This window comes from Lissotriton helveticus, chromosome 11 (genome assembly GCF_964261635.1).
Source record: "Lissotriton helveticus chromosome 11, aLisHel1.1, whole genome shotgun sequence".
NCBI lineage: Eukaryota > Metazoa > Chordata > Amphibia > Caudata > Salamandridae > Lissotriton > Lissotriton helveticus.
The window spans coordinates 1,158,183,028-1,158,199,874 of record NC_136072.1 but is presented as its reverse complement, the minus strand read 5'-3'; the positions used below and the strand labels follow the sequence as shown (position 1 = coordinate 1,158,199,874).

General features: G+C 43.9%; 1 protein-coding gene across 1 annotated transcript in view; it reads right to left on the bottom strand.

Annotated features, from left to right (window-relative positions):
• LOC144792779 (uncharacterized) overlaps positions 1 to 16,847 on the bottom strand; it is a 188,271-nt gene that overhangs the window by 133,098 nt on the left and 38,326 nt on the right. Inside the window, exons 2-3 of the mRNA XM_078667976.1 lie at positions 16,437 to 16,832; positions 14,613 to 15,222 (exon numbers count right to left, since the gene is read on the bottom strand). Coding sequence (XP_078524102.1) covers positions 14,613 to 15,222; positions 16,437 to 16,794 — 968 coding nt within the window. The 5' untranslated portion in view covers positions 16,795 to 16,832. The remainder of the gene's footprint in view (positions 1 to 14,612; positions 15,223 to 16,436; positions 16,833 to 16,847) is intronic.

Genomic DNA, 16,847 nt, shown 5'->3' with positions numbered 1-16,847 from the left:
GGGGTTGTTGAGAAATCAATCAATCAATCAATCATGGCCATTTGTATAGCGCGCTACTCACCCGGAAGGGTCTCAAGGCGCTGGGGGGGAGGGGTCCGCTACTGCTCGAAGAGCCAGGTCTTGAGGAGCTTCCTGAAGGAAAGGTGATCCTGGGTCAGTCGAAGGTGGATGGGCTGCCAGGTAGGAGAAGGATCTTCCTCCGGCGGTGGCTTTGCGGATGCGCGGTACGGCGGCGAGGGCCAGGCTGGTCGATCGTAGTTGACGGGTGGGCGCGTAGAAGGTCAGGCGGTTGTTGAGGTTGAAGTCGAGTCCTGAGCCTGACCTTCTTAATTCCAAATTAAGGTATGGAGCTGATTAGACCCTAAGAGAAATCTTGGACAGATTCTTGGCAAAAGAATACTACCTTTATGCTACACCTCACTTACTTCTTCCCTCATACTAAGCTTAGGTTAGGTACACCGGGGTAGAAGTATTTTAGAAGCACCAGTTGAGTACTTTTAGCCTCTGTTATTTAAGTATGTATTTATCTATGGTTTAGGAACCATATAATGCTCTTACAGTATTATTTTATTCTACTTTTTCTACTGTATGCATTATATTTTACAACCAGTTTTACGATTGTAGCAGTTCATTTCATATGCTTGATAAAAAAGACTGTTCAATAAATCCTTTTTTTGAAAACGCCCGTCTTTCTATTTTCTCTGCACCTCTGGTGAAACGAAGCATGCACGATTGATTGAGTGAAATATCTATCTATTGTTTCCACCACTCTGATGATCAGTTTTATCTTGGGGAAACAAAGTTGTCATGTTTATGCGGTTGTCAGAAACGAATCCCTTCTTGTTTATTCGAGAAAGTTTCTAGTGACCTCTGAGCTAGCTGGCACTCACAATTAAGTCTAATATATTCGATAGAGACCTAGTAGACCTCAGTCCTACGTCTAATCTATAGGATATATTATTCCAATGCGCAGAGCCTATTGGGTATATAGGAACTACACTACATGGCGCCCAACGTTTGGTAAGGCACTAATTTAACGCTAGATACTAAAGCAACTCAGCTGTGCTTTTCACAGAGACCCCTTTATCCCGTAAAAACTCCAATGGACGTCTGGAGTGAGTTAAAGGATAAAATATCCGCCTTAAACTGAGTAGGACGAAAAATCCTATGTATTAGTTTTTGGTTTTGTTCAACGTTGAAGGATACAGTGTTCTAAAATATTGTGCACCTTATCTTTATTTCCTTGAAACTTGCTCTGCAAACTTTCATTAAACAATAATGAATAACGACAACACCGAGGCCGGTGGATCTGGAATCCTCGACCAGGTTTTGAAACGTCAGGGTTGAATGAAGATGACGTGGATGCTTTAATCATCCCGGAAAATGTAAGGAAAACCATAGCTATAAGGCTTATAGAAAATGGCCTATCAGCAAGAGGTGGTATAGTCATATTTGTCATAGAGGCACATGAATATCGGCAGACAGATGTATTCTTTTCATGGATTGTCTTTCCACATTCAAATCCAACAACACATGTGTTCCACTTCTATAAGATAGAGGAACATCCAGCGGAATACGTTCCTTTCGAGGACATTGAAATTCCACTAACTTACTAAGAGCATCAGCTCTGGTTTAAAGGCACCCTACAACATCAAAATCACATTACCAGGCTCGTTCCACTAGGTAGACCAGGAGCAACATGGCCGGTATTAGCCAGCTATACACCACATCCTGAAATTGAAAGAATGTCAGATGTAGAACTGTTAGCTCAGCTAAAACAATTAATTAAAATACATAGACAATTGGTACAATATGTCATGCTGACTTTAACAGTCCAACCTGCTATAAGAATTCCACAGCACACCCCTCATCAGGGGAATACAAACAAAATCACACCACAGACTATACAGTCAGTCATCGGTAAGTTGCCCGCAAAAAGGGAACAAATTCCATTCTGGTTAGCCCAGAAAATTACTCAAATAGAGGCAGTGTGTCCCAATAGTACACCTCATGAGAAACACAGGATTCTAACAATCTGTTTACCAATGAGGATAGCACCACACGTGGAGGACTGTGACACTTGGGGTACAGTCTTTGCTTTAATCTAAACAAAAACACATGGTGTCCCGTCTATGGCGGTAATACCAGACGTTCTGAGACAGATTCAAAATGAATACGGTTCAGAACCAGCCTTGAATCTTGGTATGAAATTACTGAAAGATTTCAAACAGGCCTCAGCTATTTTATTAGCTAACATTAAAGGTGAAGCAGCATCCGTGGCAATCCGCCAAAAATTAAAATAACTCGATATTACTGAGCAACTGTATGAACTTGCCAGAATTATTGAAAAATCCTATGAAGAACTAGGAAGAGATAGTTTGGGAGGGAAACTTGTAAAGCCCGAACTAACAGAAAATCCTGAAAAAGTTGTTATCAAAAATAATCTAACTACTCCTAAAAAGAAATGGGAAAATAGTAGACAACCTGATAGATATCAAGATACTGATACACGATCCTCTCGTACCTTTCAGACTTTCTCGCAGAAATCCGAAAGAAGAGGACGATCAGAACACAAAGAAAAACGTGTGAAGTCCAAAGACGATCAACACGTTCCAAAAAATAAGAAAACTCAATTCTCCAAAAAGAAGGGAGCAAGTATTAAAATCAGACATGCCGAGGATCTTGAGGCCACAACTCAACAGGGAGTGGGCCCCGACAATGCTGGACAGCGCAGCAGAGGTCACTATGGTGCGCAGGATCCTGAAAGATCATCTGGAGACAGTGAATCTGAATGAATGCATTCAGGTTAAAACTGCAGACACAAGGGTTAGTGTACCACATAAGTTATATGAAGTAACACTCCGAATAGAGGGGGGATATAACTAGGAAAATAAAAGCACTCTTTTGGGAAAAACTATCTAAGGGTTATGATATTCTTCTGGCTGAAAAAAACTGGCCACCTGAATTTGTCAGGGAGTGCCCACATGGCGAAGAAATCATTATGCCAGCCTTCTCTAATCATATACCTATTCATAAAAAATACACCTATGCCAGAAAATGGGCTGTGGCTCAGGCTCCAGCATTATGTAAAAATCATGTGGGATGGGATGAGGACTCTCCTCACCATAAAATCCAGTTAAAAAATCAACCTACTGCTCTGAGGCAGTATCCAGTAAAGCAGGAAACTAAAAAACAAGTCAGGGAGTTCTTAGATCAACTTGAATACCAAGGGGTGATTGAAACATGCACCTCGTCCATGAACAATCCTTTGTTTCCTGTCTCCAAACCAGACGAAACATATAGTCCAGTTTTGGATTACAGACATTTAAACTCTTGTTGCAAAACTTTTGCAGTACAAAATTCACACAGTACACCACTGATGAATAACATTGTTCGCAAGAAATACAAAACGACATTAAATATTTCAAATGGTTTCTTCTGTCAAAACATTGCACCTGAAAGCAGGTACTTGACCGCTTTCTCAATAATGGGGACACACCAACACTTTTGTCGTCTCCCCCAGGGATTCAAGAACAGTCCTGGATTATTTTCAGCCAGAGTAACAGAGTTACTACAAACATATGATGATGAGGCATTATCTTATGTCGATGACATCTATCTTACAGATGATGATTTGGACAGGCACTTGACCAGGGTGAACACCATAATACTTGGATTCACCTCAGAAGGGTACAAATTCAATTTTAAGAAATCAAGAATTGCCCACCTCAACGTCCTATTCTTGGGATACGAACTGTCAAGTAAAGGCAAAAGCGTGGCAGCAAACTTTTTAGAAAAATGTGCGTTGCTCCAACCTCCAAAAACGCTGAAAAACTTACTGTAAATTCTAGGATTCCTGAATTTCAGAAGAACTTACATTTTAAACTACGCAGAAAGGGTTAAACCTCTCTACGAACTAATCAAACCTGATTTCAAACCAACTAATTGGACTCAAAAACACACAGAAATGTTGCGTTCAGTGCAAACAGACATGTTGGCAACGACACACTTACAAACACGCGACAATGTACGCAACCTTGTCATCCGAATCATCCCAGGGAGATGCGGATTCACATACCTAACCTTTAATGAAGGTGAAAAGGTACCAATAGCTTACAAGTCACACTTGTACACACAAGCTGAAATGAAATTCACTTCAACAGAAAAATTTCTGACAGCGGTTCAAACTGCGATAGCAAAGGAGAGAGCCCTCGCACAGGGTAAACGCATTAAAGTCGTTACACCTGTACCTGCCTTAGAGGCAGTGACAAAGGCAAGCATTCCAAATGCAAAAGCTCTACATCCCAGATGGATACAATGGGTTAATTCTCTTGCTCCAACAGACGTTGAATACGTTTTTGACCCTTACTTGAAGACACAAAAATTTCTCCAATGCGAACAAGAATGTCCTCTGCCTACTGAAATTCTGCCTGTAGAACATTATGGCTGTATAATATATACAGACGGATCAGCACAGCCCGCAATTGGGGGTAAACAAGCTTATAGTGCTGCATGCGCAATTGTTAAAGGTCGCTGGCACGATGGTAAACTCAGACCTATGGTCACAAAAACTCAATCTCTCGGAGACTGTACAGCTCAGCGAGCTGAACTACAGGCTTTCAAGATGGCGCTTGAATATACCGATCGCGAATTCCCCCACACTCATAGTGTGCGATTCGTATTATTGCGTCCAGTCTGAAAATGAATATCTGCAGAACTGGGTTCAAAATGGATTTAAAGACGCAAAAGGTGGCACAATCAAGCTTAAAGTGCTTTGGGAACAAGTAGTTCTTTTACAAAAAGAACTACAAAAGACTCACGTGATCCATACACAGATTCATCAGCGTGATGGCGTTCACGTTGAAGGGAATTCATTGGCTGATGAGGCCGCAAAGGCAGCTGTGCAAACAGCTTCCGTAGTTATAATCACTCGTTCAAAAACAATAGACGGTGAAACCATGCTCGCTGTCAATGCCACGAGCAAAGGCAGCGGAGCAGCGTTACCTCTAAATTATCCACTCGAGTATACATACATAATTGATGCCAACTCTGTTCCTTTTGCTCGAATTCCTGGAGTGGGGGATAGGGTCATTCCAAACAGGAACCGGAGGAATGCTTTGATTCACGAAGCACATATGGGAGAGGGTCTGATACATCAAGGGATCTCAAAATCTCTACTAGAATTGGAAGAGATGTACTGGGGGCCAGGGATGAAAGCTCACGTATACGAATTCGGAATTAATTGCGATGACTGTTACAAATATCACAGCCTGGAGCACCACAAGATTCCTGACTACGGTTTAGCCAGCCCAGTACAGGCACCACTGTTAGACAGCATTAGGCTATCTACATGCGGACGTCCGAAAGGACTGATGCAGTCCCACAAATATTAAGACAGGATTCATTTGGATGTGGCCTCAGCGCTCGGCTGACGCCCGAACTGTTATAAAAGATTTGCGAGTCTTTATTGGCACATATGCAATCGGCACGCTACATTCTGACCAGGGTCCTGCGTTTAGCTCTAGGGCTTACAAGGAGGCCATGGCCAGCTTGGGCGTTGCATTGCGATTTTCGAGTCCATTCCATCCTGAGGGAAATTCGGTTGTGGAGAGAAAAAAACGTGACATAAAGCAATCTATAACAGCTAGGATATTAGGTTCGGGTGACGGGTGGGTCAAACATCTAATAAATGTCCAACGTAGTCTTAATAACCTGCCAAGAAATTCTCTGGGTGGAATCACTCGATATGAAATCCTTTTTGGTACTAGAATGTTGGTTGAAGATCTCGATCATCACACTTCAGGGGTGGAACAAAAACCCTTTGATATCAAAGATAGTTTGGCTGTTTTACAGGACTTAAATGAAACAAGAAGAAGTCTAAGCAACCCCAGCGAAAAGCAAATGACCACTGAAGAAAAACCACATGTCCCAGCAAGACCTTTCTGGATTCCAAAGATTGGGGATCTGGTCAGGGAGAAAATAGCGGACAAGATGGAATTTGGGCATTCTTACAGAAAACCAGTACCAGCTCTAGCAGTCCACGGATCAAGAACAGTGTTACTACCGCCCCTTGCTGGAAGAAAGTAGAACCGATCTGTATCAATTGACCTGGTCAAACCGCACCATGTGGCCGATAATAAGTAGTAGGCCCAGTGGGCTCCCAAGTTGTAGCAGGCAACCAAATCTTGCTACTATCCAAGAGGTTCAAACTGAAAGACTCATCACCTTTGAGGATTCTAAAGTGAGAAAAGAAGGACTATGCAACAAAGCCATGGAACTTGTTCCTCTTGAAATCCAAATAACAGTTCGTCAAGAAACTCCTGACTACAGTGAAGTAGCATTTGACTATACAAACATGTCAAGGGAACAAGCAACTCCAGCGATTTCAAAGAATCCGGATGCAATACCAACTATTGACAGAACTGCCTCTGGCTATTTTATCAACTTTGATAACTTTTCTGAGGATCCCAGTGAACCTGAAACTACGCCAGCAAATAAAACTTTCAAGGAAAAATTGACGGAACTCGGTCAAGAGCTTGCAAAAACATATCTGGTTTCACCATGGGTTGAATTTTGGATTGGATTAGGTGTATTGTATCTCCTGCTATGGCTAATTCTTTTTGGGAAAGCCGATAGATGGAAAACACATTAAAATGGACACAGCAAGTAAGAACATCAACTTACTCCTGAAGAAACACAAATCTCATCGTGAACAACGAGACCTGTCATCTGTAAACATCACAGCGTTTCCTCTACCTGCTGGAATAGCTTGGGATACAACTGATTATGACATTTATGGCCCAGTCGAGCTGCTGAAAATTCCACACCAATTTAAGGTTTCCTTGAGTGATTTCGTTTCACCCAGCACATTTTCTGATGATTGGGACTTTGAAACTGTTAATAACATGATGGCAGACTTAGAAATGTCAGCAACATTTAGAAAACATGAAGGTTCATCAAATTATGAAGAAATGTATTGTTTTAATCATTTTGGTCATCATTACGTGCACAAATCTGCAAATCCTAGAAATGTTTTAACTTATAATCAATGGGAACATTGTCCAACACCTCCAAAAGGCAGTTCTAAAACATTTTTTAGAAAATTTCCATATTTTACAGGTTTTACTGTACCTAGAAAGTCTTTACTTTAAAAATGTGAATAAGACAGGCATGTAAAGTATGTTGACAAATACTAAACAAATTTATTCTGCGGCCTTTTATGCTCAATTGACCACCTTAGGATTTGATTTTTGGAAAGACAACATTGAGACAAAAACTGTTTGGGGCACACAAGACTGGCAGGTACAAGGTTTAGAAGCCTGCATCATCCCAGAACAAATGATGTTCTTAAATGACACTGTTCAACAGGTATCTTGTCTTGGCCTGGCTAAGATAAAAGAATTAAACAAACCGTCCATACCTAAGCCCACACCTGATAGTAATTTAACTTCAGGTGAGGAGGTAGACGTAAATTATATTTTACTACAAAACAGAACTAATCCTGAATGGAAAAAATGGTTAATCTGGCCCACAGACACGAATATCTGTCAAGATAGATTCCTGAACAAGACACAAGGGTTTACAGTAACTCGGCCAGAGCCAAGATATATCCAAAGACAACATCCAGGGATAATAACAACTTATAGTGTAGGAAAACTATGCCTTGAGTGGCTGCAGAAATCCACACTTCCAGAAATAAAACAACACTTATCTTTGCTTAAAGATGGCGTTGATTTACGATAATTCTTACTGGGACCTCGGGGAGACATCCTTTACAACGCAACTTTTACCACGCAGTGCTTTTACGACGCAACTATTACAACGCATGTCATTACAACGCATTGCGCTGGGGGGTGCTCTAGGATAGGGAATGGATTTAATTTACTATCCAACACCTTCCCTACTATCCACGGGGACTGGAGGTGGAATAGTAAATTAAACTATTCACTATCCAGCACTCCTTAACGCTATGGGTTGTAACAGCATGCGTTGTAAAAACTGCGATGTAAAGGCATGCATGGTAAAAGCATGCGTTGTAATGTCATACATCCGGGACCTCGTTATCCACGTCATAAATGTTTCATATATGCCAGTATATACGCTGCATACAATGAAGCATGGAAGTCACGCAAATGGGAACAGTTGAAAGAATACGAGAAATTTATCGTATTAATTTAGAGAAATCACTCTCTGTAGTTGACAATGGGTTACAACTCTGTCGTCCAGAATATATTCTTTGGGCAGCATTGTATCCTCTGCCATAGACATAATGGAACAAGATTTGCTAATGTTACAACATGGCCAGTCTCAATTACGTTCTATAATGCTGTTAGGCTGGACGTTGCAAAACCTTCGTTCTGGCTATGTGCTTTGGCGTCTAATCAACACTACGTCCTTGTTTACTGTATTCAACCATACAGATAAACAAATCTCGTTGGTACAGAGGGGAGCAGACTATACGGTGCTGAGCATAGAAAAACTGGAGAGATTACCATTGACCGTTTTTGAGAGACCGTCAGTTGAATGGATAATACAGTTGACCATCACGATACCAGTGACGACTTTCCAGTTTCAGTATTGCTTAAAACACATACCAGCAGGCCTGTATGAAAGGTTGGGTAAAGAATACATTAAGTTGACCTGGGATTTACCATACACACACAAATGTTGGAGTGGGGGAAAGGAGGTATTTCTTTGTGGTGAAAATTGTAAAAACTCACTAAGCGGTACACTAATGTGTCAAGGTATTAATTCACACAGAGCCTGCAAGGGTTCTTCCAATAACCTTTCTTACCACCTGCAAGGTTCACCTGCAGCGGTGATAGATCCAATTTTTAGGCAGCTTTCCAATGGTAGCTACATTATGTTAAATGATCACAGCTGTTGTGGAATGATGCCAGGAATAATCTATATCGTTAGTGTGTCAGCCAGGGTCATTTGTTGTATGCAAGTATTGTTTCCAAAAACCAAGACAAACGGGGAGTCGCCACTATGGCCTTCACTGAACATCTCTTCTATATGAATTGATACTTTAAGCAGAATGAAAGCCATTCTTTTGCAAAAAACTGTGCCACTGACCTCGTCCAGAGAGACGTATGATCTGCAAGTTGCAAGGACTTCTGCAGAGATTCATGTATTATTATCAACAAACTGCCCAGTACATTTTGCAGAAATGTTAGGTCGTATCTTAAACATGTCTGATACCAGCGGTATTGTACATGTATTTAAGACGATTTTTTCGGGACTGTTAGCACCCTTTGAAGCAGTCCTGGGCATTTTTCCTAACTTTGTACACTCTGGTTCGGTGGCCTACCTATTATTTTGGGACTCGTAGCAGGGATCTTATTTTTATTCCTCCTGCTTCGTTATGGGAAATCCGGCCACCAGCGATATCCAAGTCAGCATGGAGAATGCGCTCCAGGCCATGCGGTATCGTGACAGAATAACACAGATCCTTGGCTTGGCTCGTTTGAGAGATCTGAATACCACATGGTTCCTGTCATTCAAACCAATCTGGCAAGATTGCATCTTACCTGTTCTACGATGCCTGCTTTGTGGAGAGGAATGCGTGTTAGATATCTGTCTAACACTGTCCAAACTAGCTTGTATACTCTGCTATGGGATGGTCTCGACCTTTTTTCTGTATCTAGAGCCATTTCATAAATGTAAATTTCGTGATTCGTTGGGTTAGCATTGCTAATATCATATCATATGCTTACAATGAAATCATTGCTTTTTGATGCATACTGTACAAATGCTCATTTTGTGTACGACCAGTTTTTAAATACATTTCATGTATTTTTGGGTGGGATTGTAATAACACATGCTCTAGCTTATATGTTTTAAGTACTTGATCTTAGATAAACATGATAACGTGGAGTGGGTGTTGTTTTTCCCCGAATTTTCCCGATTCATGCCCTTATATAGGTATAAATCACTATGTCCTTATATAGGCATAAGAATCATAACCATATTTAGACATAGCTCATGCAGTCCAAATATGGCAGGGCTAATTCAACTAGTTCCGAAAATCTACAACGATTTCTTGGAAAACTCAGCTTCAGCGGGTAGGGACTTCCCCTTGCTCGAATACTGACTTCTCCAAGAACTCCTGGGGTTTTCAAAGAACTGAGAGTCTTTCATGACGTTATTATGCCCACCTTTATGTCAAACTCGGCAATATGCCCACACTTGCCTTAGCAAACACATGGTGGTTTGGAGCAGTTCGACTATCTACTTGCCCGACGCGCCCTGCTACAGCAAGTGCCGAAGGAAGCCGACCCTCCAGCAGACGCACTGAAAGAGACGCTGTCTTCTCTCCCGCCGAGAAATCCAGCTCCAGTGTTTCCAAGCTACCCTTGCGGGTTGTTGGAAAGTAGAGTCCTGAACCCGACCTTCTTCATTCCAAATTAAGGTACGGAGCTGATTAGACCCTAAGAGAAATCTTGGACAGATTCTTGGCAAAAGAATACTACATTTATGCTACACCTCACTTACTTCTTCCCTCGTACTAAGCTTAGGTTAGGTACACCGGGGTAGACGTATTTTAGAAGCACCAGTTGAGTACTTTTAGCCTCTGTTATTTATGTATGTATTTATCTATGGTTTAGGAACCATACAATGCTCTTACAGTATTATTTTATTCTACTCTTTCTACTGTATGCATTCTATTTCACAACCAGTTTTACGATTGCAGCAGTTCATTTCTTATGCTTGAGAAAGAACACTGTTCAATAAATCCTTTTATTGAAAACGCCAGTCTTCCTATTTTCTTTGCACCTCTGGTGAAACAAAGCATGCACGATTGACTGAGTGAAATATCCATCTATTGTTTCCACGACTCTGATTATCAGTTTATCTTGGGGAAACAAAGTTGTCATGTTTATGCGGTTGTCAGAAACTAATCCCTGCTTGTTTATTCGAGAAAGTTTCTGGTGACCTCTAAGCTAGCTGGCACTCACAATTATGTCTAATATATTCGATAGTGACCTAGTAGACCTCAGTCCTACGTCTAATCTATAGGATATATTATTCCAATGCGCAGAGCCTATTGGGAATATAGGAACTACACTACAGATGGTGCGGGCTAGTTCGGGGGCGATGGCCGTGGAGGCTCTATGGAAGATGTGCGGGGGGCACGGGTCAGTAGGGGCTCCTGAGTGAGTTATCTTCATGGTGGTGGAGATAAGTTTGATGGAGGCAGGGTCCCAGGTGGGGATGGTTGGCGTGTCTGTGGGGGGCTGAAGGCATCTGCTGGCTCGCTGAAGTTGTCATAAAGGGTCATGATCTTCTGGTGGAAGTAAGAGCTGAGCTTGTTACAGAGTTCTTGGGAGGGTGTGATGTCAGTGGCTTCGCATGAGGGTTTGGTGAACTGCTTGATGACGTTGAAAAGCTCCCTTGTGTTGGATGCGTTGGTGTTGATTTTTTCCCCGATGAAGGTTCTTTTGGTGTCCCTTATCAGCTGGTGGTAGTTCTTAATGGTGATCTTGTGGTTGGTGTGGGCTTCAGTGGTCTTCTGGTTCTGCCATGTTTTTTCGAGGCATCTGCAGGTGCGTCTGGCTTCTAGGATTTCGGTGGTGAACCAGGCAGCCTTAGGAGGGTGTTTTATGGCGGTCTGCCAGAGAGGTGCTAGTTTGTCAGCGCACCTGGCGATCCACCGGTGGAGTTCCTTGGCTGTGGCATTGGTGTCGGCGGTGGCCGAGGGGGGGTCGTGGAGGAGGGTGGAGGTAAGAAGTTCTTCGGTGAACTTACTCCAGTTCTGTCGAGACAGGCCCGGGGCTGGTTTGGGTGCGGTGCTGGATATGAAAGTGAAGTGGATGCAGTGGTGGTCTGTCCAGGAGGGCCGGGTGGTGTGGGTGAACCGGATGTTTGACCCTTCTGTGAAGATGGTGTCCAGTGTGTGTCCTGCAATGTGGGTGGGTGTGCTTACAAGTTAATTAAGTCCCAGGTTGGCGAGGTTCTCGAGGAGAGCGTTGGAGTCGGGGTCCTGGCAGCTCTTGAGGTGGAAATTTAGATCTCCGAGCAAGATGTAGTCCGTGAAGGTGATGGCGTGGGATGCAGAGTTGGGTGATGGTGGTAGTGGGCTGGGCGCGAGGTCCTGGTGGGTGGTCTGTAGATGAGCGTGCCCCGTAGCGTTGTTCTGGGGTTGGTATGGATCTGGAAGTGGAGGTGTTCTATGGTGGGAAGAGTGCTGCTTGGGCTGGAGGTGGAGAGTTGGAGGGAGGTTTTGTGTGCGATGGCGAGACCTCCCCCCAGGCAGTTTAGGTGGTCTTTTCTCTGGAACTTGTAGCCGTTCAGTGTAGCCGTGGCGATGTCTGGTCCAGAGGTGGAGTTAGTCCAGGTCTCAGTGAAGAAGGCGACGTCCGGCGTGAGTGTGTCGAGCATGTCCCATATCTCTATGGTGTGCCAGTGAAGGGAGCGTACATTGAGAAGGATGCAGTTAATGAGGTCGGAGGGTTTGGTGGCAGGTGGTCCTTTGATGGCTATAGGCGTAGCGTCTATGGAGAAGGAGCTGCGGCAGTGAATGCACGAGAAAGCTCCTTGAGTGTTGTCGGGCGAGGCTCGTACGCAGACAGCGAGGTGCCTGAGCTTGAGTGCGAGGAGGCTAGCGGAGGTGTACCGGTGGAGGCCTGGAGAACCAGGGCTCCTGGCGCTGGGCGCGGTCCAGGCGCAGATGGGCTTGCCTTTGGCGGGATCGAGGAGGAGGTGGGCGTGAGTCTGGTAGGGGGCGGGTTTAAGGGGAGAGAACGTAGGAGCACTGAAGGCGGAAGGCGCTAAGGAGAGAAGAAGCAGAGACCTGTAAGAGAAACCACAATACAAAAACACGAAAGTCACACACAGCTCTGGTCAGAAGCGCAATATCCCAAGTATTCAGAAACCTGTGACAGAGTCGGGCGGGAGGCTCGAACTCTGCTGCAGGGGCTGCTGTAGGCGGAAGCCACTGGCGGAGCTGCTGGGGAGATTGCTGCCTAGACCGAGGTCAGGTCAACACACGCGCTCACCCGCAGCGGTCGCCGTAATGAAGGGGAGGGGGCGGGATCGAGGAGGAGGCGGGCGGGAGTCTAGTAGGGGGCGGAGCTAAGGAGAGAGAGCGTCGAAGCTCTGAAGGCAAGAGGCACTAAGGAGAGAAGAAGCAGAGACCTGTAAGAGAAACCACAATACAAAACCACAAAAGTCACACACAGCGCTGGTCAGAAGCGTGATATCCCAAGTATTCAGAAACCTGTGGCAGAGTCGGGCGCGAGGCTCGAACTCTGCTGCTAGGGCTGCGGAAGGCGGAAGCTACTGGCAGAGCTGCTGGGGAGAGTGCTGCCTAGACCGAGGTCAGATCAACATCTGATACACTTTAATAATGCTCCCTCTAAACTTCGCTCCTTCCTTCTTTATACAAAGGGCAAGCTCCTCAATTCCTTTCACTAGAAAGGGAATATACCAAGAATATACCTGTTTAAACTACATCAACCATAAGATATTAGATGTCTCAAATTTGCAAGCTTCAAACCCTACCCGGTAGCCATAGGATTGTTGCAGGCACAATTTTGGTCACTTTCTCCAAAAGACCATGAAAGCAACCCTGGGTCCAACTTGACACTATTTATTAAACCAAATCCCACTTTCATTATTTCATTCAACTACAAACAGAAGACCGTGCCCTTCTGTTATTATCCCCCCTAAATGAGAGGGTAAGTCAAGGTAAGTAGATGTGAGGTAAAGACTACTATTGTACTTATCCTGCGATGTAAGAGTTGGGCTTGTGTAATGTATGGAATAATACTGGAGGTCGATAGTAACAAGCGCGATCTTAAATTATGCAACTGACATAGTTTTAACGGAGCCGAGCCCGGAGAATAGGAGTGGATGTTTGCTCACTATGACTGCTATATTTGCATAACTATTAATTGCAAAGGAAAGGCTTTGTTCTTTTCAAGCACTGGACACCATGAAGATCTCCTTCATGATAACACTTGATAAGTTTCGATGACCGTCTTTGACAGTTCTAACTCCGCTAAAAATAGTGCAAGGTCCATTCCAAACCGAGTATCTAATTCACCACTGGAGGGGTGTGATGATGTTAGGACCATTCACTGGTGAGCTTGATGGGCAAGGCAGAGTCTCTAACCATGGACATGTGCCATCAAGGGAATGTGAAGTCTGTGGCTAGACCCTGCTGACCCCTGGTTTATTTCAGAATTGTCATTACCAACCTCTGAATCTGGCTACTACTTTTGGGAAATCTCTCTCTTTGCAAACACATGCTGTCTAACTGACAAAAAGGAGAGGGGAGGTGGTGCAGCTGTATGTAGTTTCTACAGTGAGGTTTGTCACAATTCAGTAAAAGAAAAGAAAACATCTTGGACATGCAAGAGGGTGGCAATCCAGATGTGCAATGTAGCTGACTATACCTGAATCAAAAGTGCACTCCTATCTTGTCTTCCCCAAATCCGTCTTTTATTATATGACCTTGAAAGGGACTTCAAAGACATGTAAAGTGGACAAGACTTATCAAGTCAAATGATGGATGGCTAGCTCAAGAAACAGTGAGCTCCAGATTCTGGCTATTGGGCAGTATTTTAATCAAGATAAGTAAGAATACGCAAGCAGTTTCAACGTACCAGTAGACGCATCCCATGACACAGCCGAGAAAGAAGATGAGTATTAGTGCTATGGAGATCGCCGCAATCACCTTCAGTGGCATCTTAGTCCTTATGTGGAACTGCTGGAGATCTTCGGCCAATCGTAAGAGAGCCGGATCCAGCTTGACCGTACCAGTAGGCAAGGGTTTACTTGTTGTTTTCTTTGAGACCTCTGGGGCAATCTCATTTTCCTGATTCTTTGTTGCTCCCGGCCTGGAAGGTGAGATTCCCACTTTGGGAGGAGCTTCTTCTGCTTGTGGCATGGGCTCTGGTGCTACCGCTCCTTTATTAGTTCCCAGCTTGGACTGTGAATCTTCTCCAGACGCAGCACTCTGCTTTTTTTTCTCCAGATTGGACTGTGAATCTTCCCCAGTTGCGGCACTATTCTGGTTTTTCTCCGGCTTGAACTGTGCATCTTCCCCAGTGGCGGGACTCTGCTTCTTTTTCTCCAGCTTGGACTGTGAATCTCCCCCAGTCGCGGCACTCTGCTGGTTTCCCATCGGCTTGTCCTGGGGCCCCTCTGCTGCCGGATTCTGCTCATCTTCTTTGGGTTCATTGTTTGACGCCCTTGCAGCGAAATAGTTCTTTCCTGAAGGTATCAAAACAGAAAACTGTAGTTAAGGTTGATAACTGTTAAGAGGGACAAACCATTGTCTGCTCTGATCAGACCCCATCTAGCACCATGGACGGGCCATGGAGTGTGCCCCTTTAATCTGTGGCCTGAAGCAGGCTTTCTCAAGTGAGTATGAGAATGGGAAACATAAACCTGAAAAATGTCTCACCCCAATAGATGTGAAGGGGGGTTGTTTTGATCCACAGCTCTTCACCACCTCCTTTTACTAAAGCGTCAATGTCCACAGAAGAACTAAAATAGACCAATTTAATGGTCTGCAAACAACGTTTCACACCAAAGCATTCATGTCCATGTGGTTATCATTCTCTAGAAGTAATACACACACAATACTGGTAGGATTACAATTCTTCCATATTTCATCCTGTATATTTACACACTTTTCCCTATTGTTTCTTTATGTTTTTGTGTCTCAGATGGTGTTTTTCCTGCTTTTGCAATCCCTCTTGTACTAGTTCTAGGCGCCTTCAAGGACTACCCCGGGTTGAAGATCTAAGCAACAGCACACTTTGTGCTAACAAAAACCACACTCAAGGCACTCAAAATATTTTCCCCTCACACACTTCAGGACAAATAGGACCCGGTTTGGAGTTGGAAGTAAAGGAATGTACACCGGCTTGTGGAGGAATTCTTTAATCATGTGTTGCTAGATTCCCTCTCTATGGAGAATCAACCAGCTGAATTAACTTCATAGTAAGAGTTGTATGGAGGAGGCATTTCTGCCCAGCTGTGGAGAACCAACAGAGAATTGACCATATTATAAGTAAATTGGAGGAAGTTTTGTTACCACTCAACTCTAAATCAGTCCCAGAGTAGTACAGGGCTGTTACTTGTGGCGTTTTCTAACCACCCCCCTGGGCTCCTGGTGTGAAATAAAAAGCACACAAGTCAGACGCTGTGTAGTCCTGCATCAGCTATTTGGAATAAGGTTGGGTGTTGCATCGTGGAAGTCCACTGCTTTCCTAGGGATCCAAAACGTGGCAAAAGCATGACATGCTGCCTCGTTAGTAACTTACTATAGCAGCAGCCCAAAGATTCAATAGAACATAAAAGCAAATACACTATTATTATCCTATTTCAAAAGTATGCACAGAATTGAGACCTTTAGCAGAAAGTGTGCAAACCTGATTTGAAAACATAACAAATAAAGATACAGCATCTTATTGTTTTACCTCTTCTTTGGTCTCGCTCAGTGATATGGATGTCAGTAGTTGGAGATTTGTCATAAGGCTGACCGTCAAGGAAGATCTTGACCCGGTAGGTACCGCTGTCATTCAGGAATGTTGGGTTGATGAGAAGCGAACAGTTGCCGGAACGTATAAGGGAGAGGAACATCTGAGCTCTTTCAGCGAATGAGTTGGGCTCCGGCAATTGTTCCACCAGCGAGTCCAGAGCCCGGATCACAGGAATGGGCAATCCATTGTCTTTTTTGATGACTTCCCAATCTACCCGCACCGCGCCAGGTGGGACAGTGTCATCTGTTTGATAGTGGCATGGGATGAGGAGTCTTTCTCCCTGTTTAGCAGTCATCTGGTCCTGATATAGGATTAGGCTTTTAATTTCCAAAGCTGTAAAGAAAACAG